The following is a 27,851-nucleotide window of genomic DNA, read 5'->3' as shown; positions in this document are numbered from 1 at the left end:
TTCTGCTGGTACCTATACTCTGGTTCTCTTTCTCCTTCTGTTTGTACATTTTGACTTATTTACAGAGATCAAAGGAGGGGTGTGGCTGTACTCCAAGCACTGTGTGCACTACTCCTCCATCTTGTGCGTCCCAACTAGCTTAAGAATCTCCTCATTTTCTGATCTAACAAACACATGAGTGCAGGACTCACAATGGCTGGGCCAGTAGTACCTCTTCAGCTTTTTTTTTTTAAATGTGTGTATTATAAAGCTCCCTTAGAAGCAAAAAGCAGCTTGTCCTTCTTGCTTTGATTTCTCTAGCAAGTCCAGGACCTGAAGTGTCTACTCCTATAACATCCTGAAGATAAGCAGGGCTTTTGTGTCAGGCACAAGGCACAGGTAACCAAGCTGAAGGAGCAACACTGTTTTCCCCAGGCGGGTATCTGACCTCAGTTCCTTGGCTAAAGACGTAGCTGCTGTGCTATCACGAAGATATATAATGGATCACGAATCAAAGCCCTGTTAGAAGTTTCCAAGATAAAATTTTGGTGTCTGAATCTAATAACTTGGGTGGTGGTGGTGGTGGTGGTAGGTCGGTCATAGTAGGAAGAGAAAGGCACTTTGGAAACACCCAGGTAGAAGGCTTTGAGGACTTCGTGCCTGAGACGATCAGCTCTACCCCTGCCACCCACTCCCTCCCCATCCCAGTACCTTTCTAATAATCCACTGCATCAGCCCGAGGTAGTACAGCATGGACATCACGGTGCTGAAGAAAACCACGATTGGCAAGACCTGGGGGGACAGAGGCAGCCATGGGTTAGTGTTGGGCCCAGTTGCATCGCAGGTTTCATGTGAGGTTTCCTCTCTGCCCCCTTTTCTCCTGCAGAAACGTCATGAAAATATTAGAAACTCTTCTTGAACTAAGATCACCAAGATGAACTTTTCTCACTCAAAGAAGGAATGAAGTTTTGTGGAGGATTTATCCTAACTAGATCAACAAACTTAAGGCCACCAGCAAATATTCTTACTGTCCTGACGTTAAAAAAATACGAGCTTCACCATTAACTAGCAGAGTGGGTCAAGATGAATTGTGAGCAACTTTAAATTTTATACTGGGGTGCTATAGAAACCCCAGAAAGCACGGTGGCTGCTTCCACACAGTATTTCCTATGGAGTAAACATTCATCCCTGTAGATTTAAAAATTAATGATTATTTTATCTATTGATTTTATGAATCACTAAAAAAGTGACTACATTTTGGAAACTAGTTTAGTTCTGTGTTAAAGAAAGTGTATTTTTGGCCAGGTGTGGTGGCTCTCGCCTGTAATCCTAGCACTCTGAGAGGCCGAGGCGGGTGGATCGCTCAAGGTCGGGAGTTCAAAACCAGCCTGAGCAAGAGCGAGAACCCGCCTCTACTAAAAATAGAAAGAATTTAATTGCTCAGCTAAAAAAATATATAGAAAAAATTAGTTGGGCATGGTGGCGCATGCCTGTAGTCCCAGCTACTTGGGAGGCTGAGGCAAGAGGATCTCTTGAGTCCAGGAGTTTGAGGTTGCTGTGAGCTAGGTTGATGCCACGGCACTCCAGCCCGGGCAACACAGTGAGACTCTGACTCAAAAAAATAAAAATATAAAAGAAAGTGTATTTTCTTAGATCCTATTTTCCTATGCTCTTTGGGTGCCTTCAGAGCAGCCTGTGTTCCCACACGGAGTGGTTTCTACCCTGCATCGGCCACACAGAGCCGTGGGCTGGGCCACTCCTCAGCTCCACCCTACCTCACCCCTCCAGCGCTGTGCCCCAGCTGAATGGCCAGAGACAAGCTGCGACCAGAAGTACAGAATGACCGGGGACAATCTGTACAGGATCTAATTTAGAAAAACCTATTAATAATACATATTAAAAGACATTTTGTGCTAGCATTCAGAGCTCGCTCACTATGAGGCTTTTATTGGCCATAATGGGTAGCAAGCACCTGCCTAAAAGCTTGAGGAAGTTACAGGGGCTGTCTCTGTAATGTTCCCGCAGGGATTCTGCACCCGAGGGAAGAATGGAGGCCACTGCCCTGGAAGGGGGAGGGAGGTCTGAAGACACCTACATTGTGGCAAGTGGCAAGTTGTTTTCTTTATGACTTTACTTTTTTCCAATTCTGAATTCAATTCGTGATATAAGCATATTTCTGCCTCACGCTGTGAACACTTGATCTTCCAGAGACGGCTCAGTTATCTTAGCCTTAAAGCCAAATCAGCAGTTTGACAAAAAGATTCAACATAAAAGTTAGCCTAACTGAAACCAGGGACATTTGGAGGGAAATTTGGAGTCTCTAGGTGAGAAAATAATTTAGAAGTGTATGAGCACCAACACACCACAAAAAAGAAAGCCGGAGAGGAGCCCAAATACATCTTTCTGACTCATTGACAAGTGTTGGTAGGGACTTCACACAGGGTACGTGAAGGTCCCAACTGTGCCCAGTCACGGGGCCAGGTTGCCTTCCCCCTGTAGAATAACATGCCTCCTTTGCTCAGGAGAAGGCCCAGAGCAGGCCAAGGCTGTGCTGAAGGGGCGATGGGAAAGGTTTGGCTCGGAGACGGCTTTGGAAGAACAGAGGTTGATGTGGTTGACCAGCTGTGTCTGGGACCGAGAGGCTTTCCCACTGCAGAGCTGTCACTGACCCTGGACCCGTCAGCCACTGCTGGCAACATGCCTACCATTGTCAGGAACATAATGTTCTTTTCCTCGAAGTCCCAGATACTGATACTCCATATGACTTTTCTCATAGGTATCTCAGTAAATGCTACAAGCCCACCCACCCCCAAATTTGAATATTTGTGACTTCCTCTAGATGTCTCCTTTAATACTACACTAACAAAGTACAATGTGTGCACTTCACTGACTTCAGATAACACTGTAAACGAAAAAAGAGCCTCGATGTGTTGCGTACCATTGACAAGGTATGTACCTCGCTTTGGTCAGTTAAGTTCTATCTGAACATCTACAAAGACTGAGAAGTAAGGGGGCTTGGCTTTACCTTAAATGCAAAGAAGTGGTCTTTGTATTTCTCACCAAAGACAAATGAAGCACCAGCATCAGTGTACTCCAGAAAAGTCTGAGTTAAAGAAGAAAAAGAAAGACTGTTACAACCACTCAAGAGTCCACAGTAACACAACCAGGACTCTGCAGAGGATGGAAACCCAGCAAACTTATTGGATAGACTGGGAAAGTTCACGTTCTCAGCTTTGCCCCCTCCAATGAATGGCATAGGATTGTATTTTTGAGTTACACCTGCATTTCTGACATTCAGTCTGATTCCAGGAAGCTAAAGAATGAACCAAATGTGGTCCAGCAAACCAGAGATGGCACATGAGTGGTGCAGGTTACCACTGGGTGCGAGGGAAGCCTGTTTCTCTGTCTTTGGAACCATCTTAGAAGTGCAATGCCGTTTGGGCAGGGTGGAGGGACAAGGGAGTGACAAAGTGGGTGATATAGGTGGGGGGAAGTAGTAATAATAATAAACTATACAGATTAACATGTTTAACATAAACAAAATGATTTGTTTAACCTACGCTACAGGATTAAAATTTGGGTGAATTAACGCAGACAAACCTATTTCTAACACATCTTGAGGATTACATCCAAAAGTTCAATGCACCATGTAAAAGCAAGGTGTTCTTTTGAACCAAACTTACCTGAACTTGTTTGCCCAACCAATTGAAAGCTATAAATCCAGGGTCAGTCCTTAGAATCAAGAGTCCAAGAAGAAACTGTAACCCAATTCCCCAAAAGACAGGTCTCCAGTAAACCTATGCAGAAAGATCAAGAGGTATACCTTAGTAGAAAATTAATGCTAACTTTGGCATGTGTCTGAAGGATCACTATTTCTTTGGAAGCATTCTCAGATATGGCCTGTGACCCATCTTCTTTGGGATGGCCAAAGCAGTCATGCGTGTGGAATCCCTTGATAGGATCATATCTTTCAAAACTCAGGATTGTGTTCCCTCTTCCTAAACCTGAATTTGTAGCCGTCACTCGAAAGGTAGGTAGCTATTAAGTCCTGCTAAATAACTTAGACATGAACAGTGGTCTAAGAAGGTGCACTAAAGGAGAGGATCTGGCTGTCCTAGTCATGTTGCAAATATTGGACACATATAATTATTTCCCATCTGGAAAATGGAAAGGCAGAACATGATTTCTCTGTGTGTCCAAGGTTTGTTGATCTGACATTTTCTAAGTAAGTAATTTTCTGCCCTGTCAAGGGGCTCTTGTTTCACTGTGAAAAGGACCAAGAAACTCTAATGCAGACCCAGGGCATAGCGGGAAGGGACACTCATCTGCTTCCAATTTTGATGCAGGGCTGAGTGGTCTGAAAAGAGCCATGTGATTAAGCACAGACAACAGAGATGTTTACCCAAGCAGGGCAAAGGATTTGGGTCATATTAGGTGAACTTGGTCTGTCATTTATGCTCTTTTCTTGGGTCAGTCTTTTAACTGGTAAAGTCTTCCAGAGTTTGCCACTGTGAGTTACACGCAAGAGCCTCGGTGTATCAGAATTCTTGCCCAGTTCATGAGTTACCGGCTGACAGAGCAAGGATGAAAATCGGGTTTGGGGGGCTGGGGGAGGAGACCTGTATAAGGACAAATTTTCAGAACAAAAAAGCCCAAGTTGCAAGTGGTACATTGATAAACTGTAGGATGCAATGGCAGAATATTAGATTATTTACTGGTCTGGGGAAATCTGGGTCAAAATAGATGAGTTTTCCCTTTATGTGTGGTTGATGGGGTGGGGGGGGGGGTCCATGAATAGAAATCGGACTTGACAGGGAGAGAATGTCTCCCTGGTTGTGCAACCAGAAAATCACTGAGGGTGAAATAGGAAATAGTAACAGACAGGACAATGAGAGCTCAAGAAGTAGAGCCCCCTGGCCACTCCAAATAATCACAGCAAGGTAAGAAAAATATTGAAAAATCGTTAAATTCTCTCACAATCAGTATTTTGAGTAGTTCACATATGAGGGGAAAAAAACCCAAAAGGTCAATTTCATACTTACTCTGGTTGGGTGCTTAGAAAACAGAAATAACAGGGTGATGTACATTATGAGCCCACCGAAGGACACCAGGTGCTGTCGGCCCATCCTGGCAGTGTCCAAGACCAGCCAGAAAATAACCCCCAGGCTCAGGCAGCTCCAAATCACCCTAAGAGAACAGGAAGGGAAGCACTGGCATCATTGGTTATGCTAACACGAGAACTGTAATCAGGCTTAAAGAAAGAACAAAAAAAAAAAAACGTGAGTGAGAGTAACACACCCCGGTGCCAGGAAGCTGTGCTTTTTTTTTTATTTTTTTTTATTTTGGCATATTATGGGGGTACAGATTTTAAGGTTTCAATAAATGCCTATTTCCCCCCCTCCCCCCAAAAGTCTGAGTCGAAGCTGTGCTTTTGCGAATTGCAACAGACCCTTTTCGGTTCTGGCTATATGGTAAATAGCCAAAAAAAATTAAGTAATGTGTCCCTCTTACCCTACAACTCTTGGGCCCTTTGCCTGTTCAAGGATATATAAAGGGGTCAGAGAGGAGAAAGCGGGGAGAGAGAGAGTCCAGTGATGTCTTTGAGAGAGGTATCGGGATTTGTCGCCTCTTGTTTTGAGAGGTGGGTGAAGTGTTACCTTCTTCCCTCCAAGGGGGAGCTTGAAATGTGTTCCCTGCAGTTGGGGGACCTCACCAGAGCCACAGAGAGCTGACTCCGACTTTAGCCAGGTTCGGACTCCCCTGGGGAGTCTAGCGGGCGCGACAAGGCTGACTCACTGCTCACATCGCAGAGCCAGAAAGGGTGCTGTGTGGGGATGACACAACCCCAGTTTATTAGGCCAAGGATGTGGGACATTTCCTGCTAGATCCCGCGTAAGCCTCACTGGAGAGAGGCTGGTCCTGGATCCTACCCAGGAGGGCCGCCTGGAGGGAGGGGAAGTCCCACAGAGAGAGGCCAAGGGAAGGCCCTGAGAACTCAGGGCAGGACACGCACAGGCCCTTCCTCCCAGGGGGGCTGGCTTCCCACCCGGAGCAGGAGGCCGCCTCAGTCTGTGAGAACTGTCCCAGCTCTGATCTCTCTCCTGGCTTTGAGACTGGCAGAGGGGCAGGTGACAAAGGGGAAATGCAGGCCCAAGCTGGGGAGGAAAACATGGGACTCTTGGTCAAGTTCACAGTTTCCATTATTGTATGGGAATGCACATCCTGATACTCAAAATGTGCCTGTGACCATGGGACTATTAACCAAGAGTGTGCACAAGAGTTGTGGGCTTTTGACATTTTTATACAAAGTACCAGGTAGATAGCTCCCGCTGAATCAAATTGAAAGGATGATGGATGAGAAAAACTGAGTTGTATTTTAATCCCATTCCACGGGTCACAATTTCAAAATACTGGTTGGTTACACAAAAAGTCAAGTGCTAGTTAGTGATGTACATATATATATACACACACATATATATATATATATTTTCTTGAGGCAGAGTCTCAAAAACTTTTTATTTTTTCATTTTTTTGAGACAGAGTCTCTCTCTGTCATCTGGGCTAGAGTGCAGGGGTGTCATCAACCTCAAACTCCTGAGGCCCAAGCGATTCTCCTGCCTCAGCCTTCTAAGTAGCTAGGACGACAGGCACATACCACCACGCCCAGCCAAAACCATAAGTTTTTAATGAGCAAAAAGCATGGGGGGAAATTAGGAGAAAAGAAAAAGAAAAGAAAGCCTGAAAAATTATTTGGCTTCACTAGTCAGCAAAGAATTGCAATGAATGAGATAGTGGTTGACTTACAGCAATCAGAAACAGACATAAAGATTTATATTCATCATGACATTTAAAATAGCAAAAATTTTGTAAGTATGATACATGGTCAACCATACAGGAATACAAGTTAAAAACCCAAATTTGAGATTGAATATGTTCTCCATAATCTCCATTTTGAAAACACATTTTAAAGAGACTATGTGTGGACTTGTGTAAGAAGAGAAAATCTGCAAAAAATGAAAGCTTGTTGCAGACGTGTTGTCAGCAATCTCCAGCACTTTGTACTTATAGACCAATTCTTTATAAATAGATGGCATTCGTGCTGCTGTCCCCTGTCTCCTGCCAGGACAGATATTAGCAATCTATCATGAAGCCCTTCCACTGACAGGTTAGAGGGAGGGCTAAAGCCACCCCTGCTATGACTAAACTCCCCCCACTATTGTGCATTCCTGACTGATGCTTGATACGTGGGCATGTAATTGTCTTTCTAGTACAGCACAGGAAAGTTATTAGGTTAACATCCTTTGGACAACATTTATCATTTAATGACACCTGAAAATTAAGGCAGTTTGCAGGGACATTTGGACACATCTCAAATGAGTCATCACCTCATCTAGGCCTTGATTTCCTATTTGTAAAATGAAGACATCATAACAGGTCACTCTCTACGTTGTTTCTAGCTTCAGTGCCTCATAAATGAGGAAGCGATTTCAGAACAAATTCTTGGAACCGTGGTAGAAAAGAACAACACCCCTTCCAACTGCAATAACAGAACCGATTGCATTTACCACTTCAGCCAGAACCAATGGCCGTTCAGAAGCCTTCTGCCGGGAGCCAGGATCTCGTCAACTCGATGTTCATATCTGGCCATCAGGCGATCCCAGACAACGAAGAAGATGGCAGTCACGGTGATCACAAACAGAGGAAGGGCTCTGTGAAAGTTCAGCACACAGGCTGCGATCACCAGAGCCAGATAACCTGTCCAGGAAGCAAATGCAGATGTTGAGCGTCAACACTAGCCGGATGCCAGCCTCGGCCTGGACCGGCTCAGGCAAGGGGAGGTTTAATCGAGGGACCACTGAAGGCAGGAGCACTCTTGATTTGGCTACAGGCTTCTCCAATGGGCATTTTTGATGTTTTCCAAACCAAGTCCCTAAGATTCTCACCATGAAGGCTAGGAGGACAGGGTGCTAGGTCCTTTTTCTTATAGGATCTTCTGAGTTCCTGGATCTAGAGGCCTGATCACTGGGCCTCGCAACTTAGAACTAACCAATTTTCCCCCTGGCGTTCGGACTCGGCAGGGCAGCTACTATCAGAGACAGGCCATGTGTTGAAGCGACCACTAGTGTACAGGTATTGATTCCCCAGGTTTGCACCCCACATTTGGCCTAACCTTGAGTAGGAAAATAGACTTACCAACAATAGACCACGTCTCTAAGTGCCACAGAATGTCAAGGACAAGGGGCTATCAAGGTGGCTGCTTTTGAAGAGCAGATGTGAGGATAAGAATAAGGTTTCCTACTCTTACAGGTCAGCAAAGACGGTCTGCAGGTCAAATCGATTTGGCTTGCCACATGTTTCTGTAGGTGGCAAGTGCAATTGTATTTGTATATTTGCATTCTACAAATATAGTGAGGGAACACAGCCGTGTCCGTCTGCTTATGGCTGTTTTTCACTATAATGACAGAGTGATGTGGTTTTGACCTTCTGCCTACCATACTGAAAATCCTAGAATACCCTCTGGCCTGGTAGAGAGAAAGTTTGCCAACCCTGCTGTTTCCTGCTGCAGCAGTCTGAGCGCCAGCAAACCCACTGGCCTCAGTGGTGCAGCGGTCTGGGACAATGTCTGTGGGAGAGGGTGGCAATGCTCATGTTTTACAGACAGGAGTGCTCTTTAAGACGGCCTGGGGAGCACTTTGCTTTGGAGAGAGTGAAAACAGAAGATATCCTGTCTTGCTTTCAGGCAAGAGGAGTGGGCTGGAGGACCCTGGGCTCCTCAGGTTGCATTCACACAAAGCGTTAATTGCTTGCATTAACCACTGCACCCCCCCCAATCCACGTGATGCTAATGAAAGCCATATGAGCCCTTGAGAGAGGTGACTCAAAAAATTAGCTGCTGGCCTCATAAACAATTTGCATAGGTTCTTCAGCTGAGACTCAAGACACAGGGGCTAATAGATTTCCCTTGCCGCCTCTCTGTGTGACTCAGTGAGGTCCAGGAGAAGGTTTATTCTCTCTCCGGTCAACCTTTGAGGGATTTCCCCCAAAAAGAGACAGTGGTACCCCACCCCCTTTGTTAATTACCTGCTAACAAAATGCCCCAGATGATGTACCGAAGAATGGTTTTGTGTTTCCTACAAAAATCGCAAACTGTATTGTACTTCCTTTCCAAACACCTGTAACACAAAAGCAAAAAGGCAGCCACAAGTAAATACCAAAAACGTGAAATAAACTGGCATGATGAGGCGGGAGTAGGCTTTGTAAAACAGGCAGGCAAGCAAATTCATGAAGCATGTGTCTCACAAAACAGAAATGGTAAACTCATTTCATCTTAGACTAAAATCAGCCGTGACTTGGATCAACCCTCACTGAATCAGTGTGCCAAGCCCCGGGAGATTAGGGAGATACAGAAAACAGGCTCCCAGGAAGGCAGCAGGGGGCATGGATCACCAAGCAAAAGCCGAAGCAAATCATAGGAGAGCGTGTCTCGTTACACTATGAAAGCCTCTGTTAGCTTTAATTAATGCTTATTAAATGTTTACTGTTAAAAAAATAAATAAATAAAAAGCCAAAGAACTGTCATCCCTTCTGGTTCCCCGAAGTTTGAGCGCGCTGGAGGTTCCCTGTCTTAGATCGTCATTCCCTTTAGTTCAAGACTGGCAGGCTTCGCTAGGTGTGTATTAAATGCAAAGCAGGATTTTGTGGATTTAAGGGCTGTTAACAAACGGGTTGTCACAGCTTTCTCAGAAAGTTCTAGAGTTGGTGGAATGTCGGTTTCTGTCCAGGGCTTTTTCTTTTTTTGGAGACAGAGTCTCACTCTGTCGTTCCAGCCATAGAGTGCAGTGGTGTCATTCTAGCTCATGGTAACTTCAAACTCCTGGGCTCAAGCAATCACTGCAGACATGCCCTGCAATGCCCAGCTAATTTTTCTATTTTTAGTAGAGATGGGGTTTGCTCTTGCTCAGGCTGGTCTAGAGCTCCTGAGCTCAAGTGATCATCCTGCCTTGGTCTCCCAGAGTGCTAGTATTACAGGTGGGAGCCGCCCTGCCCGGCCCTGTACAGGGCTTTGATACAGGTAGGGAGGCAGTGCACGAGCAATGTGTATGTCTCATCACGTCCCCTGGGGAGGATGGTGTCCAGTGGTCCCTTGGGAGTGTGTCTGGAGAGGCCTCGGGGCCATAGCCACAGTGGCTCTCCTCTCCTTCTCCGAGGATCTCCTTGTCCACAGGGAAGCCTCTTTCCTTGGAAGCCTCCTGTTCTCCCTCTTGAGGTGGGGTGGGAGGACTTCACCTGCACATTTGACCATTGCCACTTCCAGGCCACTGCATAGCATTTCTAAAATGACCATTTCTCGCCCAGTATAGATTCCCGGTCTCCAGGACCTCAAAGGACTTGGCTCCTATCTGGGAGACCTGCTCTTCCTTTGGTTAATGACTCCATTTCCAACAGTCCTGCCTGTGTGTCCAGGACTCAGCCCCCTCTCAGGCTTCAGGGCACAGCTCAAGTCCTTCTAGAAAGCTTTCTTGCATCTTTTCAGACAGACACGTTCCTCTGCTCTTTATTCTTACTGTCGTCTTTGATTGTGACTTGTCATAAACCCATTACTGATGGTAATATCCTGAAGAGTAGATGCGTGTGAGCCACAGCAGCACCAGGAGCAGGGCCTTGGGTATTAAGGTGCTCGATGGCATTCACTGATTTTGTACATAAGCTAAATGGGAGTGCATACTGCTTATCTGAACAGCATTTTACAGCTGTGCCTTGGGGCACATTAGTGAGTCCACATATGATATCTACCATTAAAAAAGACAGAAGCAGCGGGCGCGGTGGCTCACGCCTGTAATCCTAGCACTCTGGGAGGCCAAGGCTGGCGGATTGCTGGAGGTCAGGAGTTCCAAACCAGCCTGAGCAAGAGCGAGACCCCGTCTCTACTATAAAGAGAAAGAAATTAATTGGCCAACTAATACATATAGAAAAAATTAGCTGGGCATGGTGGCGCATGCCTGTAGTCCCAGCTACTCAGGAGGCTGAGGCAGTAGGATCGCGGGAGCCTAGGAGTTTGAGGTTGCTGTGAGCTAGGCTGACGCCACGGCACTCACTCTAGCCTGGGCAACAAAGTGTGAGACTCTGTCTCAAAAAAAAAAAAAAAAAGAAAAAGAAAAGAAAGAAAGAAAGAAGCATCAGAGTGTGTCACACCTAAAAATGATAGGCATTCTTTCATGAAACTTCCATTGTTACATATGTGTGTGAGTCTGTGCACTGACAATTAGAAACAGCTCTCTAGAAGACACTGGGTGCTCACAAGCACAGTGAAGGCTGTTTTTCATGGTCTGATTAAGGAAAGGCCAATGATGCATTACTGAGTTGAAGACCCAGTGTTAAAATGCAGCAGCAGCAGAGTGACATTCAGTAGGGTATGGCCATCAACTGTCGGTTGACTCTATCAGATTATCTAATGACAGGGGATGGGTATGGTCCATTCCAGCAAATGTGACTGTGGCTCTGCTTAAGGTAAAGTGGCTGGAAAGAGACACCTTTGGTCATTTGGTTATCTAGGCTGAACCATTCCCGGCCTCCTGGTGGTTGTTTCAGTCCCATTAGCATCACTGAAACCTGAGTACCTCTGAACACTCGAGAGAATTTCCGGGCCTCAGAGGCTCATAAAGTAAAATGAAGAGTGAAACTTAGCACAGGCTCCTGACCATGGTATACATGTGAGAGGCACTCTCAGCCCCCATTCTGACCAACGCCAGAGGTATCTTCTGAAACATGAAAACTAAGTTCCCCCAAGACATAGGAATGCGAATAAAATTTAAATAGGAATTTAGAAAATGGACAAATACTGTAGAGTTATGGCAGAGCAGCAGACAAACCTGCACTAGGATCAGAAGCTGAAATTATAAGCTGGCTCCATCCTCTCTAGCTGACGTGGGCAAATCATGCCTCTGAGCTTCATTTTCACAAAATAAAATAATCTTGTCTCTCCTCCCTTTACAGGGATGTAAAGACCTGGAATACCTTTGGGATACTATAAGGTAGGAGCAACAGTTTGTTGGGGTTTAAAGTGGATTGGGTTTTGAGAAATCTATCGCTATTTGTTGACATTAGGAAGATGAATTAACTACTTTCATATGGACTGGAGCAATTTGTTGATAATTTACACCTTTAATTATAAAACTGTCATGGGTGAATTTAAATCTAGACATTGGGTTCCTGGGACATCGGCAGGCTGAACTTACCGCATCGATCATCCTAGAGTTCCATTAATTTTCCTGAAAATGGTGTTGTGTGAGGAGAGTGAATTGGGAGTGGGTGGTGGTGGTGAGAATCTTTAATAAATCACAAGAGATGTACAAAATTAAGTGGGGATAAAACAAAGTGGTAAAGCCAAATAAGAAGTAGGCATGGTGATTTCCCTGGCTTAAAAACTGTACCCTTTTTCGTGCATCTCTTGGTCATCCTCCACGTCATCTTTGTTTCTTGGAGAATCCTGCTCAATGGTAACCTGCTCTTCACCCTAGAAACCAAACATCAGAGCAGAGATGGGATAATGAGGACCCTACGCGTAATGGACCCCAATCTTCTTTGCCTAAAACTCTGGCAAAGAACTTTCAGTAAGTCCCTTTAAATTATTATGCAAGAAGATGGCTCCTATTATCTACTGCACAGACATTTTGTTTCCTTCTATAATCACAAAAAAACCCAGGATCACATTTAATTCTCTCTTTCCTTCCAAAGGAGCAGTTGGTATTTTCTCCTTAAGAGATAGGCTCATATTTATGCTTTTTACTCCAGTCTCTACTGTAATCATTCAACCCCAGCTTCGTTTTCAGCCAAGTACTAAATGAAGTTAGTAACAGAGGCTGCGTAAATCTCCCTTAATACGCCGCCGGCTCTGTTGCCAAAGGACTAAAACCACAGCTGGATTTATTTTCCTGGCAGCCCAAGGCTTGGTCCATGGATATGAATGCAAGCCCGGCACCTTGGAGAGCTGATAAACCTCCCCTTGGAACTAGGGTCCTTCTTTTCAGTCGGGCTAAAGGAGAGTATTTCTCTTACTCAGCCAGCCCTTGCTCTCATTAGCTGAGTGAAGTATACGCCTGGGCTAATTTTTTCATGGACAACCTTTCTAGGTACGGTTTGACGTCTCAGATATCCATGCCCATAATCCCAGGATGCAGAGGATTTCCTACCTGTCTCCACTCTGCAGTAATGTCTCAGACAATAGGTCTGGTACTGTTACCAATGGCTGTGGAAGCTGGGCAGAAGTGTACACATGTGGAACAGTTTTGAGTGTGCTCTAAAATGTATAATGACGAATCTTAGCTTTTGTTTTCTGTCATACCCAATAGGGCCTTTGATTATCTTAAAAAAAAATCATAGAAATAAACCATGAGCATGTTTCCGAGCTGAAAGGATCATCAAAAATCATATAGTCCTTAGATGCCAAACTCCATTGTACTTCTGACCCAGATTACCTGTGTTTTCTGGGCTGGACCCCAGAAACGAGGAAGGTGAGAGGATAATTGGAAGAGAAACCAGCTGAGTTCCGAGCTGCACTGAGTCCAAGCCCCAGTACTGCTGGGGACTGGGTAGAGATGAGTCTTACTCGTTTATTTACATCTAATGCCCAGCCTTGCCTACCGTTAATGTTTGGTAAAGTTTTTATTTAAATGATCTTAACTACTATTTCCTTCCAGGGAAAGCACCCCACGTGGCCTACTGTCTATGAAGTAGCTAACATTACTATTATTTTCTTCTCTTTTCATTTTTCAACCCTTTCTCATCTTTCAAAAACAATAGTAACAAAACCTCCTTAACCCCCACAGTCATGACACCTGCCCCTTCTCCTGCTCACAGCCAGAGCACTGCAGCCAGTTGCCCTCCCTTTTTTGTGTTCACTTCTCACATTCTGCTCACTGAGGCTGAGCTTTTACCTAATGGCTCCTGCCAAGGCCCCCCTAGGCCCGTTATTGCCAAATCCAGTAGCTACACCTTGGTCTTCACATTCCTGTTTACCATCATAAAATATCTAAAACATTTTTTGTTTGTCAAAGAACTGAAAAAAAAAATATATATATATATATTTTAAAGAGCAGTTTTTGGTTCACAGCAAAATTGAGCTAAAGTGCAGAGGTTCCTTGTGCATCCCCCCTCCCCCTGCCCCTCTCCCTAACAGCCTGGCTCACTGTGGACATCTGCCCCAGAGCAGTGCATTGGTTTCAACTGATGAACTTACATTGTCACATCAACACCACCCAGAGTCCACGGTTGACATTAGGGTCCACTCTCCGCGCTGTGCGTTCCATGTGTTTGGGCAGATGTATGACGACGTGCATGCCCCACGACGGCGTCACACACGATAGCTTTACTGCCTTAAAAATTCATCCCTACTTCCTCCTGACCCTTGCTCCCAGGAAACCACTGATCTTGTTTTACTATCTCCTTAGTTCTGCCTTTTCCAGAATGTCATATAGTTGCAATCATACAGTATATAGCCATTTTAGATTGGCTTCTTTCACTCGCTACTATGCATTGAAGGTTCCTCCATGTCTTTCCAAGGCTTGATAGTGCATTTCTGTTTAATGCTGAACACAATGCACTGTGTGGATGCAGCACAGTTTATTTATCTAGTCATCTCCTGAAGGACATCAAGGTTGCTTCCAATTTTGGTGATTGTGAATAAAGCTGCCATAAACATCCCTGTGCAAGTTTGCGTGTGAACCTAAGCACTGTGTTCTTTTTCCTCGAAGGATGTTTAGTAACATGACCATTTTCTAACAATATAGTAAGTGAAATAGATAATTACTTAATACTGTAATTTACATACTGTGACCCTAATACAGATGAGGCTTGCATGTGGCTGTATGTTTGCATAAAGGACAAAGGTCTAAGATGTTAAAAGGTACTGATTTTTTTTTTCTTGAATTACAAGCCTTTTCTTTTGTCTCCCAAATTTTGCAATACTTTTTCAAGCTCTCTTTAAATAAAATCCTGCCCAGAATTCAAGAAAAGTGAAATAAAACAGAGTTCCTCAGACTGCTGTAAGTTTAGGTGCCACTGAAGAACTGTAGGTCATTATGGCTACAGTTTTAGAAACTTATTAATTATAGCCTTCCTCTATCTGCCTCATCTACTTTAAAATTCAGAATTTTTTTTTTTTTTAAATGCTCCTGCTTTTTGCCCTCGGAATGGATATTGGAGTCCGTAATTGTCAAAGCCTGGGTACTTTTCCCATCAAGGAACTCTGAGGACAGGTGAATGAAAACAAATTCCCTGGCCGGGCGCGGTGGCTCACGCCTGTAATCCCAGCACTCTGGGAGGCCTAGGCAGGCAGATTGCTCGAGGTCAGGAGTTCGAAACCAGCCTGAGCAAGAGCGAGACCCCGTCTCTACTATAAATAGAAAGAAATTAATTGGGCAACTAATATATATAGAAAAAACTAGCCAGGCATGGTGGTGCATGCCTGTAGTCCCAGCTACTCAGGAGGCTGAGGCAGGAGGATTGCTTGAGCCCAGGAGTTTGAGGTTGCTGTGAGCTAGGCTGACGCCATGGCACTCACTCTAGCCTGGGCAACAACGCAAGATTCTGTCTCAAAAAAAAAAAAAAAACCCAAATTCCCTTTGTTTGCTCATGTGTGTTTTCTTCCCGACTCTGAGACTCTGACTTACACACTATAATCACCACTTAATTTGTTCCTGTGAGCGCCGGCTGGGGGTCACGCTTTCTGTCTCCGCCATTGGCAAGGGCCTGTTGCACAGCGGTTACCATGGCACCGGAGTCACACAATCACCGTCCAAACATACCTGTTTGGTGTTTCCGTGCTCCCCGCTTTGCACGGCTCTGTTCCGAATTGAGTTGTTGTTTTCTGACGTGTTCTGGTTTTTAAGACAGTTTTCTTCTTCCTAAGGTAAAAGTACAGATTGCAAAAATAAAATGTCAGTGCCAAGAAACAAATATTCTTCGGTGAATGATACCCCGGAGAGTTTTGAGGGATGAGACAAGCAAAGGTTAGGTGTTCAGACGAGGCATCTGATCCAGGAAACAGCTAGTGCACCTCCGGCTCATAAAGTAGCAGCTCATTTTGGCTTTGTTTTGCTCTGAGCGAAAGGATGGCTGTGGTCCCACTTGAAGGAAAGAGCGGGGTGGACAATCGCCCTCATGTAGGCCAGGCAACTTTGATAAGCTGAGCAGGGACGAGGGGGCAGGTTTCCACTCTCCTTTCTATCACATCACACAGGTTTCAACTTAAAAAATGAAATAAAATGTAGTAAACCATAGGTTGGATAATTTTATTCCTAGATGTTGGATTTATGAGATGTTGAGATGCACTTTGTTTGGTTTAAAGCAATCTCTGGTAGTAATGACCATGAGAAAAATGCCTGCTGGTGAAGCTGTCTTGCTTTTACTTTAAGAAACTGAGTAAGGTTTCCCCTTGGAGGGCTGTCCTGGCCTTGGCCATGGTTTCCAGAAGTGATGAACACCTGATTTGTTTCCTTTTAATCTCCTTTGGGGTGTCTTTCTCCCATCTCATCCCAACTTGCCCTTTTCTCTGCTAAGTCCACTGAAAAATGGTGTCAGAAATGCCCCCTGCAAGCCCCAGGGCTTTGACCTTCTCTTTGAATAAAGGCCAGGTGATGACTTCGGTTTTGACGTTAGGTCTCTGGCCCCAAGAGTTTGGAAAAAATACTGTAGTCCCAACTTGTATTGCATTTTCCACTTATTGAAAAACAAGATTGAATAAGCATGAATAACGTCTGACAGCACACACATGACATATGCATATCAGTATTGTTGCCATACTTCCTTCTGTGTTACAGTAGTTTACATCTTACTTTAGCATGGTTCCTTGCACACAGATCAATTATGTGGGTTAATGAACCACGGTGATTTTAACGTTGCATTAGCACAGCAAAGTAGTACCTCTGGGTGCCTGGTATGAAAACACAGCATGGAAGGAAAACATATGTATACACATACACATATACATACTTCCAAGTTAAAAACAGTCGAGCATGAGCTGGTGGATAACAGGACATAGGTCACTGCGGGGCTTAGTCCTTAGGGCTAAATACATGTGTGACACTGAGCAGGTCACATCATCCCAAGCCTCAGCCCCCCATGTGGCCAACACACTTTCAGTTTGGTGTCTTGGGGTCCCTCTCAGGATCCTGACATTTGCTGGTTCCATTAGGAGCATCAGCTTCCTGGTGCTGATCACTCCTGCCACCTAGTGGCAGGATCTGAGAATTACTTGTGGACCCAGGATGGATCCTGCCTTTTTAAAGTTAATAAAAGCAGAAGGGTGTGTGTGTGTGTGTGTGTGTGTTGGGGGGATAATGTGGGTGCTTTTTAAAAGTGGCAACAAAGGTGGAGGCAGGAGAATTGATTAATACCAGGAGTCTGAAGTTGCTGTGAGCTGTAATGTCGCCCCACACACTGTAGCCCAGGCAACAGAGTTGACACCCTGTCTTCAAAACAAAACTGACAAAAGCAACTCAGCATGTGTTTTTCGCTGCGTGATGAGATTATCGTGGCACTGGCAGAGTATATGCCTTGGCCTTTTAGTATTTTCAGGAAGCACAATGTCACCCACTTGAGGATTTGCTGCAGAATTAATGGGGTTATTGTGGGTGTTGATTAGTACCTGGAAATTGACTGTTGAGACAACTGTTTTGCTTCTTTTCAAATTACGCCCATGGGGCTGCTGTATGGGGCCCCAGATGACGTCACAGCCCATTGTTTCTATCTATTTAGCAATTCAGATTACTAGTTACTTTCCATGCCTAGCCTCCTACTACCATGACTGTTCTCAGGGCTTACCTGTCCCTCCACTGAACGGGTAAGAGGGTTGAGAGAGTTGCATAAGAGTGTTTCTAGGCAGTTTTCACGTGCCACTTTTAATTAATTAATTTCAGGTAGTTATCGTTCTTAGGTGTGCAGAAGGGCGATGACCCTGGATTGAACCCACTTTGAAGTGCAGATCCTGGTAGCTAGGAGCACATTGTGCCTGGGAGTCTATTTCCTACTGAAATCTCTTTGATCCTACACTTCCTGTTTCTCCAGTGAGGACAGATCCACAGTGGCTGTTAACAGGGAGGCACAGATGGATTTTCACCCTTTTGTTCTAAGCCACGATAAGTTTGAGAACATTGGACATTACTGAAATTACTCCCCTCTCCCTCATTTGTGGTAGCCCATTTAAAGAGTTTTAGCTGACACAGGGCCATCTAGAAAAAAGGCTACATTTCCAAGCTTCCTAGATTCTTGCCAATGAAATGCCAGTCGCAGGAGTCCTCAGGGGGGGCAGCTCAGGGAATGTTCCTTAAGGAAGCTGGCAGGTGCTTTTGGTTCCTTTGGTCCTTTCCTGGCTTTCTGCCTGGTGTGTGGATAGCTCCATCTGGGCCAGAACACAAGGCCCACATCCCAGTGGGGAGTGGCAGGAACTCAGGTCCCGGCCACCTGTGGGCGGCAAAGCACACTCACACCAGCTCTGCGCCACCCACCCCAAGACTTCTATACGGATGCAATTAACTTCTCACGTAGTCGCGGTTAAGGCGATGGACTAGAAATTAACTTCTCCCTTGTTGCTTTTGGTATTTCCTTTTATTTTGCTCTGAATGATACAGTAGTTAGTAGATACAAAAGTTCGTAGATAACAAAGTTTTGCGTTTGGTCCTCCTAAGAGGCCTGTGAAGTGGGTACTGTGATATTCATTTATACAGATGAGAAAACTGAGGCAAAGATAAGTGAATCACTTGACTTGGGTTACATGGTCAGAAATGGCTGGGGTGGGACCTCAACCTGGATTGCCCATGCCCAGCCCACACTGTGTCTGGAGAGCTTGACCCTTTGCACAGTCCTTAGCTCGCACATACGGAAAAATGTACTAGTCTGCCTACCAGTATAACTCCCGTTGGCTCCCTTTCAATTTACAAAGTGCGATCTGAACCCTAGGTAGTAAAGGGTAGAAATGATACAAGTATTGCAAGTGCCAGAGGGACCTGTGGCTGCTTTTAAATTACACTTAGGCTCTGATGGTCATCTCTTAACCCAGAATAGTGGACTTGCCCGCCCTGACCCTGGTTTTAAGTGGACTCTATCCTTCTAAGTGGGCACTCCTGCCTTTGTGGACATGTCCAGTCTTCATGGCTAGTGCGACATTCCCCAGCCTCTCCCTACCACTCTGCTCTGATTGCACAGCCTGGATTCCCTTCCTCAGCTCCTGTGGCCGTGATTTCCCTGCTGCACACTGGCGTGACGGTGCCAGGGAGCCTTTCTTCTCTACAGCGTTTGCCCTGATTGTTCGAGGGGCCTTGCTCAAAGGGCACAGCTGGGCTCGAGGCCCGAGGTAAGCACGGAAACCTCAAGCACCCAGGAGACGTTCACCCTGACCTTTGGCAGGATGCAGGTGTGCCCAGCTGTCCAATGTGATGCTGACAAGGACTCTCTAGGGAGTCATGAAGACTCCGGAGCCTGGCACTTTACAGCGAGTTCTGTGAAGTGTTTGATAATATACCTCAAATGGAAGGCTTTACACTATCGGATCAGATTGAGACTGGTGACCAAAGTTGCTTGTTTTATGTTAGCATCTATCTACGTACTGTATCTGGTTAATTTCCACATCTCTGTACACCTCTAAAGAAGCAATTTGCCTAGAAGCAGTCAATATGGTGCATTCTGAGAAGCTGTGATGCCTTAGATATTGCCATGAATGTCAGGCTCCCGATGCCTGGGACAAAAAGGGGACTATGATATCAACTGGATTTGGGACTGTGCACATCTATAAATCTGTGTTTTACCCACTGGACTCTAAGCAACTGGGTACTCTGTCCTCCGTTCTCTGCTGGATGGAAAAGTTATTCCCAGAGGCTGCTGAGCTTTAGCATCTCCAGAATTGAGCAGAAACCAAGTGGTAGGGGTCTGCTCTCTCCTGCAAGAAGGTTCCCTTATTTATAATATTCTAAGACTCAGTTGTACAAATGAAGGTGTCAGAAATACATCTGCAATTTCTATTGTTTTTCTGAGCTTCTTCAAGTGATCTAGCCTTCCTGTATGCATTTCTCTGAACATGGAATGGGACTAGAATAGGGCAACTGCCTCAAAAGGTAAATAGATCACAGACGTGGACGTGGATCACAGACACAACATAAACCTTAATCACTGTTTTTTGGGAATATGGATAGTTATTTGCAAACATTAATTGGAGTTGCGTTTGTGATTACAAGCTTGGGTTCCATGATCAAACTTGGGTTCAAATCCAGGCTGAATTTTGAGGGCTCATACCACCTCACCTGGGAATGGAAGTGGTACCTACCTAGCAGGGTTAGGTGGCTCAGTCCAAAGTGCATGGCAAATGCTCAGTGACTATCATGTTAATTTTATGGTTTTGTTTTTCTTCCCACTTGCTTGTTCTGGGGCTATTTACAGTCTCTTTGTCCTCAATATTTGAAAGTTGCCTGTCAAAGTCAACATCTGTTTGGTGAATCTGATCTCTCCAAACTGTTTGGGATCATTCTCTCACCCCTCTCCCCCTCTTTTTTTTACTTTTTTATAATCTACCAATGTCAAATGTTTTAAGGGCATTTCTCTATAAAATTATTCTCTGATTGTCTGGACTTTGCCCAGGAACGATTGCATTTCTGACAGTATCTGGAAGTCTTTGTTCTTTCCTACAGTTCTTGAACCACTCGGCTGGTGTTAACCTTCTGGCTCAAGTCTTGGGTTTGTGTAATCCTTAATGTGAGTTAATGGGCACTAGGCTAGACCATTTTTTTGAGAGCTTCCCATTTTTCCTGCTTCTCAGTAAGGAGCCACAGCACCTGTGGGAAGAGACCCCCATGGTCAGCCTGGGGCTTGTTGCCACACTTCCCTGGCACAATTGTCTGTTATCTCTTAGTGTGGAGGGGTCTCCGGAGTGGGCACAAGGAGTCCGGCCTCTGCATGTTGTTGCTGCGAGTGGCGGTAATGCTAGCCACTGCCAACATTCCCTCTCCTCTCGTGAGCTTTGTGAACCCGGGTGGGGCAGAGGAAACCCCTACAGATGGGAATATCAGGAAAAGGGGAAAGAGGCAGAGCACTCTTTCCAAAGGAGAAATATTAAAGGAAGGTTTATAATCAGATTTAAGAGAGTTCAAACATACCAGTACTCACAGAATATGGTTTCTATGAACTTTCTTCAAGAAACTGCTAGAGGAAGAAGCTACACAAAGGAAAAATGGAGAAACTACCATAAAAGGAGTGATAATATGTTTTGAAGGTATTTGATGAATTAAAATCTAAAAACTCGAGGGATGATGATTCCGGGACAAATTGTAAATATAACGTGTAGCAATGTAGAGCAAAGATCATCAGAGTGCCCCTGAAGAGTAAGAAAAAGGAGGTACAGGTAGGGTAGGTCAGTTTCCTCTTCAGTTCTTGCTGGGCCCTCCTCCCTACTGCAGTGGTTATTACAGAACGAAATCCGTCTTCATCGCTGTAACCTGTGTTTGGCTTTGTTTATCTTTGACATTGATCATAGCTGAGGATAAGACCAAAAGGTCTGAGTTATTATTTCTCCAAATTCATTGAAGTCTATTTTTTATTTCTTTTTCATATATAAGATTTCCAGCTCCGGGGGGGCTAGTTAAATGCACAAATGCAGATTCGTCTGCTTGACCACATCACGGCCCTTGGTACCGCCGGGTTATCTTTCACTGTTGTTGCAGCTTCCGATACTTGTGTTTGTTACTGTGTTGAAATACTGAATTATTTCAGTCTGGTTCTAATTTCCTGTTATTGTCCTTTGCATTTTGCTGGCTCAGGCTGGTTTGTTTGAACCGGGAGAGACACTCCCGTAAGAACTTCCTACATACTTGGGAGGGAGGAGACCAGAGAAGTCTGAAGTCACCCACGGCGAATCGGGTCCCAAGAGCAATAATGTGGCACCACGTTCACTCCCGCCTGCCAGCACCAGCACTCTGTGCCTCTCCTACATATGGTATGACTTAGCCCCTCTCTCCCGATTCTCTAATATTTGCAGCTTTATCAATTTTTTTATTGCCCCAAAGCCAAGAATTCATAGGTTAAGTATTTTTCCTCCACAAAAACCAAACTTCCGGGCATACGTGGTGCCTCACACCTGTAATCCTAGCACTCTGGGAGGCCCAGGTGGGAGGATCGCTCAAAGTCAGGAGTTCGAAACCAGCCCAAGCAAGAGTGAGACCCTGTCTCTACTAAAAATAGAAAGAAATTAGCTGGACAACTAAAAATATGTAGAAAAAATTAGCCAGGTGTGGTGGCGTATGCCTGTAGTCCCAGCTACTTGGGAGGCTGAGGCAGGAGGATTGCTTGAGCCCAGGAGTTTGAGGTTGCTGTGAGCTAACCTGATGCCATGGCACTCTAGCCTGGGCAACAAAGTGAGACTCTGTCTCAAAAAAAAGGAAAAAAAAAAGCCAACCTTCTATCAGTACTTACTGCTTCCATTGTCTTGCCTTACATATATTCACTCTTTAACCCATTCCAATCTAGCTTCCACTCCTACCTCTCCATGGAAATCACTCTTGTCAAAGTCAAGTTTTCTATTCCCTAAATTCATTTTTTTTTAATTTAAAAAAAATTTTAATTTTATTTTTGTAGAGACCAGGCCTTGCTATATTGCCCAGGCTGGTCTTAAGCTCTTGGCTTCATTTGATCCTCTTGCCTTGGCCTCTGGAGTGCTTGGATTACATGCGTGAGCCACTGCACCTGGCCTGAATCCAGCTCTTATCATACACCGTGTACCCCACTCCTTCAAACTGCTCCCGTCCCCACTTCTGTAATATTACACGTTGCTAGTTTCCTCCCACGTCCTGTACTGTGCCTTCTCTCTTGCCTGTGCCACCCCAGCCTTTTCTACTCAACTCTGAATGTTACATTCAGGGTTGAATGTTCCTCAGGGCTCTGTCCTAGGAGTACTCATTCAGTCCTCCAACAAATGCTTCTCGTGCACTTATTATGGGGCTAGACACTCTGCTGGTGCTGGATTGCGGATATGGTCCCCGTTCTCAGGGAGTTTAGAAGAAAAGCCGCCAACCATGAATTGTAGCATTGATTAATGATAATCATGAGGAGCACTACTAAAAAGTTCAAGATGCTACTTCTATTTCTACAGGCTAATTGGAATGACTTGGACTCTCCTTAAAGTCCAAAGATGCGACCTGTTTAGTCAGGGGCAACTGGACATGCTCACTAGCTAAACACTTTCCAAGTAAGAAAAAAAATAAACAAACAAGGATATAATCCCTTTGAATCTATCAATTGAAACTAAGATTCTTCTTAGTTTCATTTCCTTCTCATTTCCTCCCCTGGGTTTTTGTTTTGTTTTGGTTTTTGGTTTTTTTTGCTGTGTCGCCCCAAGTAGAGTGCAGTGGCCCTATCATAGCTCCCTGTAACCTCAAACTCCTGGGCTCAAGTGATCCTCCTGCCTCAGCCTTCCCAGTAGATGGGACTACAGGCGTGCACCACCACACCTAGCTAATTTTTCTATTTTTTGTAGAGTCAGGGTCTTGCTCTTGCTCAAACTGGTATCGAACTCTTGACCTAAAAGGATCCTCCCACCTTGGCCTCCCAGAGTGCTAGGGTTACAGGTGTGAGCCCCTGTGCCCGACCACAATTTTTTTTTTTTTTTTGAGACAGAGTCTCACTTTGTTGCCCAGGCTAGAGTGAGTGCCGTGGCGTCAGCCTAGCTCACAGCAACCTCAAACTCCTGGGCTCAAGCGATCCTCCTGCCTCAGCCTCCTGAGTAGCTGGGACTACAGGCATGTGCCACCATGCCCGGCTAATTTTTTTGTATATATATTAGTTGGCCAATTAATTTCTTTCTATATTTATAGTAGAGACGGGGTCTCGCTCTTGCTCAGGTTGGTTTCGAACTCCTGAACTCAAACGATCCGCCCGCCTCGGCCTCCCAGAGAGCTAGGATTACAGGCGTGAGCCACCGCGCCCGGCCACACAATTTTTTTTAAATATAGACAACTCCCTACTTTGTCTGAAGGGGTCAAAAGTCAGACTGCAAGGTGATTTATTATAGGTTGTTTTTGTTTTTTCTATTTTTTTTTCCTTTTCTTTCTTTTTTTGGTCAGAGAAGGAACTGTCCAATATAGGTTGGTTTTTGTTTATAAAAATGCTTTCAACATGGGCACAGCAGGCCAGTGATGGGAAGTCTTTTTTTTCTACAGGGCTCCTGATACTCAAGGTTTGTGAGGTTAAGAAACGTTATGTGTCATATACTATTTATAGCATGAAAAAAGATATGGAGAATATAACACCTGTCTGTGAAACAATTTCATCAGATACGTCCTGAAAAGATTTATTTCTTAAAATAGGAACAAGAAACATGGCTTCACTTCTTCATTCAAGTCTGTCATTGTAATGAGATAAAATAAGGAAAAGAGGGGGAGAGATAAAGGTTGTGTCAAGAGACATTGGACATCACTAATGATAGCTTCATCTTGGAGCACCTTAAATAGCCCCTAAGCTATTCAAAATCATGATTTGCTTTTGCAGTGATTAGCTTATGCAGCAAGTATCACAACTTGGGATCTTCCTGCACATTCAATAAAATTGACCTCTAATCTGCTTTCGGGAAAAAGTTACTTTTTGGTGATCTCTAAAATCACCTTGGCCATTAAGCTTTTCTTCCCAAAGAGTACTGATTAAACAAATGTAAATTACCATATTAGAAACACATAGAATAAATTTACAACATATAAAACATTTCTTAAGAAATGCATTTGGCTAAATAGCAAATGGCTCAGAATGACCCAAAATATTTGAAAGATAATGTTAGAAAGTCCTTTGACGAGACCAGATGTTGAGAGTCAACGTCTCCCAGGCCGGCAGGACCTAAGGGATTTGAAGTTTTACGTTTTGCCCACATGATGAAAATTCAAAGCTGCATGCTGGCACCTTCTATCCATAGGTCTTACAACAACAGATTCCAGCATTTGCTTTAAAAAAAAGGCATATTTTGGCCAGGTGCAGAGGCTCACACCTGTAATCCCAGCACTTTGGGAGGCAGAGGTGGGAGGATCCCTTGAGGCCAGGAGTTGGAGATCAGCCTGGTCAGTATATTGAGACCCTCATCTACAAAAAAAATAAATAAAAATATAAACAAAAGAAAAAAATATGGCCGGGCGCGGTGGCTCATGCCTGTAATCCCAGCACTTTGGGAGGCCGAGGTGGGCGGATTGCTCGAGGTCAGGAGTTCGAAACCAGCCTGAGCAAGAGCGAGACCCCGTCTCTACTATAAATAGAAAGAAATTAATTGGGCAACTAATATATATAGAAAAAACTAGCTGGGCATGGTGGTGCATGCCTGTAGTCCCCGCTACTCGGGTGGCTGAGGCAGGAGGATTGCTTGAGCTCAGGAGTGTGAGGTTGCTGTGAGCTAGGCTGACGCCACGGCACTCACTCTAGCCTGGGCAACAAAGCGAGATTCTGTCTCAAACAAAAAAAAAAAAGAAAAAAATATATAAACAGCATCTCCAACTAAATGGTTTGATTGATAGCTGATACTTGAGCATCGGCTAGGCACCAGTGCTATACGTTACTTTCCTATAGTCCTATGATGCGGGGTATTAGGATACCTCGTTTCCAATGAAGAAACAGGTACAGAGACATTAGGTATGTTGCCTAAATGGTGGGCCCGGAAAATCCAGGCAGTCTGACTCTGAAGCCCAACTCTTCACTTGAATAGCTTGTCATGATTTAGTAAGGATTTTTAGCCTTTCTATCTGTGACCCTCTCTAGACATTCCGCACCGCCACCCCCAATCTGCCTTTTCTCAGAAACTCATCACTTTCCTCCTTCACTAGAGGCCATTTATCTCCAGCCAAGGTCTCCGCCACACACGGTACAGTCTGTACTTGGAGCACGACAGGCTGCCTCTCTTGCCCCCTCCTGTGCTTTCTAAATTCTTCCTCCTCTGCCCCTTCTTCTCTAATGTAAAGACTTTACACTCTGCAGAGGAACGGGGAAGTGAGTCAACAGGAATCTGGCTCCTAGAAATGTCTCTGTGAGCACCTTGGTCTGTCCCCTCCTTGCTGGACCCCACACGCCGTGCAAGTGGACCTTCGCTCCCACGTGCTCTACCTGTTTGGGTCCAGCCTTCAGTTAAGCAACTTTTCTTGCAAATCTCCGTGGCTGCACAAATTAGACCCCGTACTCTCTAACCAACTTTTTCCTTGCGGTTGTTTCTGAACCAGTGGAGTCTGTCTGGTAGATGAGAAACCCGGGGCTCAATAAATTGAATTAGAAAAATTTTAAAAATTTAAAGAGCTAGTGAAGCTGTAAAGTAGCACAGTTGAAAGGGAGGGGCGCCGACAGGCACGGAGGACCCGCCGGTGAGCAGCCGCACGACTTCGTGGATTGTGCTACTGGAGTGAGGCCACTGGAACGTCCACGAGAGCAGCTTTGCCTGTCTTGGCGCCTTTCGGACTGCGGCTGACACTTTCCCCTGGGGAAAAGCACCTCGCCTCACATCAATGGGTCTCTTGATGACCATGTTTCACAGAGGAATTTATATCATTACTTTAGTTACACCTGGCTAATTTTTCTAATTTTTGTAGAGTCAGGGTCTTGGTCTTGCTCAGGCTGGTCTGGAACTCCTGACCTCAAGTGATCCTCCTGCCTCAGGTTCTCAGAGTGCTAGGATTACAGGTGTGAGCCATGGGGCCTGGCCCACAAATTTAGTTTTAAATCTACTTTATCATTGGTTTTGGATTCTTGGGATCAAGATTTTGACACTTGAGAAAGCCTTGAGGTAAATCAGGAGAACTGGCCTCCACTCCTGCCTGCCTCTTTCCCACCCTGTCAGTCTCCCAGCTCCCGCCTCTCCTGCCTTCCATCTGGGGCCTTGATTTCCCCACATAATGTAATATGGGAAAACAGTGCTTGACGTGGTAGCTTGGGGAGCTATCTCCTTTGTGCCCTACTGAGTATTTTCCTTCCACCTAGCACAGTTGTTGCTCAATATACTTTGTCGAATGAATGAATGAAAGAATGAAAGCATATAAATTGTTCATTTGGAACATTTGGAAAATGGAATAACTCCCTGACCCCCAAACTAGGTGAGGTCACCTTCTCGTGCCATGAATAAGTACTTTTCACAGACAGTATTGAGCTAGTTTGCCATTGTTTAACTAATTTTAACCAAGCAGTAGCTTTCTGTCTGCGGCTCCTAGCATACTGCCTGGCACAGGGTCAGGGCTCAGTACATTTTTGTTGAATCAGTAACTGTCATGCTCATGTCAAAGAGTTTTGCCTCACAGAGGAAAAGAAAACAAAAACAAAGGTTTGAATTTGCAGAGTCAGGATTCCGGAAGGAGGATTGAGAAAGACTTCAGGGACATTTCCTTGCTTCCTGACTCAACCATTCCCAGTAATCATTCACTTTGCTCCTGAACACCAACAGGAGGCTCCTCAACTAGGTGACTCACCTGTCTCTCCTAAGAAATCTCTTTATTTATTTCCAGGTAACACATGATGTGCATACCATCCTTCTTTTTCTCTCTTTTTTTTTTTAACGTCGTTTTAAAGGAAAAGAAGAGAATTAGTCATACCAAGGCTGTCAGGGGCATCTGGGTCAAACACCTAGCCCAGGTGTGGAGTGGAATTAGATACTACCAACCACCCAGAATCGTAGCTCTGAGTGAAAATCGTGCCGTACTCTGTCTGGGTGTATCTAGTCTGAAGACAGGAGTTCCAAACTTCTGTGGGACAGAGGCTCAGGCTTGGCGCTCACAATAACCCTTCCATGTAAAACTGCAGATACTCTCACCTTTGATTTTTTTTTCAGTTTGACAAATAATAGTTTAGCTAGCATCCAGGGCCTGGTTTCTCTATTCAACATCAAC

General features: G+C 44.8%; 1 protein-coding gene across 1 annotated transcript in view; it reads right to left on the bottom strand.

Moving 5' to 3' along the window:
* The window catches only part of SLC28A3 (solute carrier family 28 member 3), a 52,676-nt gene that overhangs the window by 13,306 nt on the left and 11,519 nt on the right, over positions 1-27,851 (bottom strand). Inside the window, exons 2-9 of the mRNA XM_012779806.2 lie at positions 15,783-15,881; positions 12,411-12,493; positions 9,061-9,152; positions 7,545-7,734; positions 5,022-5,166; positions 3,663-3,776; positions 3,005-3,082; positions 691-771 (exon numbers count right to left, since the gene is read on the bottom strand). Of these exons, the coding sequence (XP_012635260.2) occupies positions 691-771; positions 3,005-3,082; positions 3,663-3,776; positions 5,022-5,166; positions 7,545-7,734; positions 9,061-9,152; positions 12,411-12,493; positions 15,783-15,881 (882 nt within the window). The remainder of the gene's footprint in view (positions 1-690; positions 772-3,004; positions 3,083-3,662; positions 3,777-5,021; positions 5,167-7,544; positions 7,735-9,060; positions 9,153-12,410; positions 12,494-15,782; positions 15,882-27,851) is intronic.

This window comes from Microcebus murinus, chromosome 12 (genome assembly GCF_040939455.1).
Source record: "Microcebus murinus isolate Inina chromosome 12, M.murinus_Inina_mat1.0, whole genome shotgun sequence".
NCBI lineage: Eukaryota > Metazoa > Chordata > Mammalia > Primates > Cheirogaleidae > Microcebus > Microcebus murinus.
This window is presented reverse-complemented; position numbering and strand designations above follow the sequence as displayed.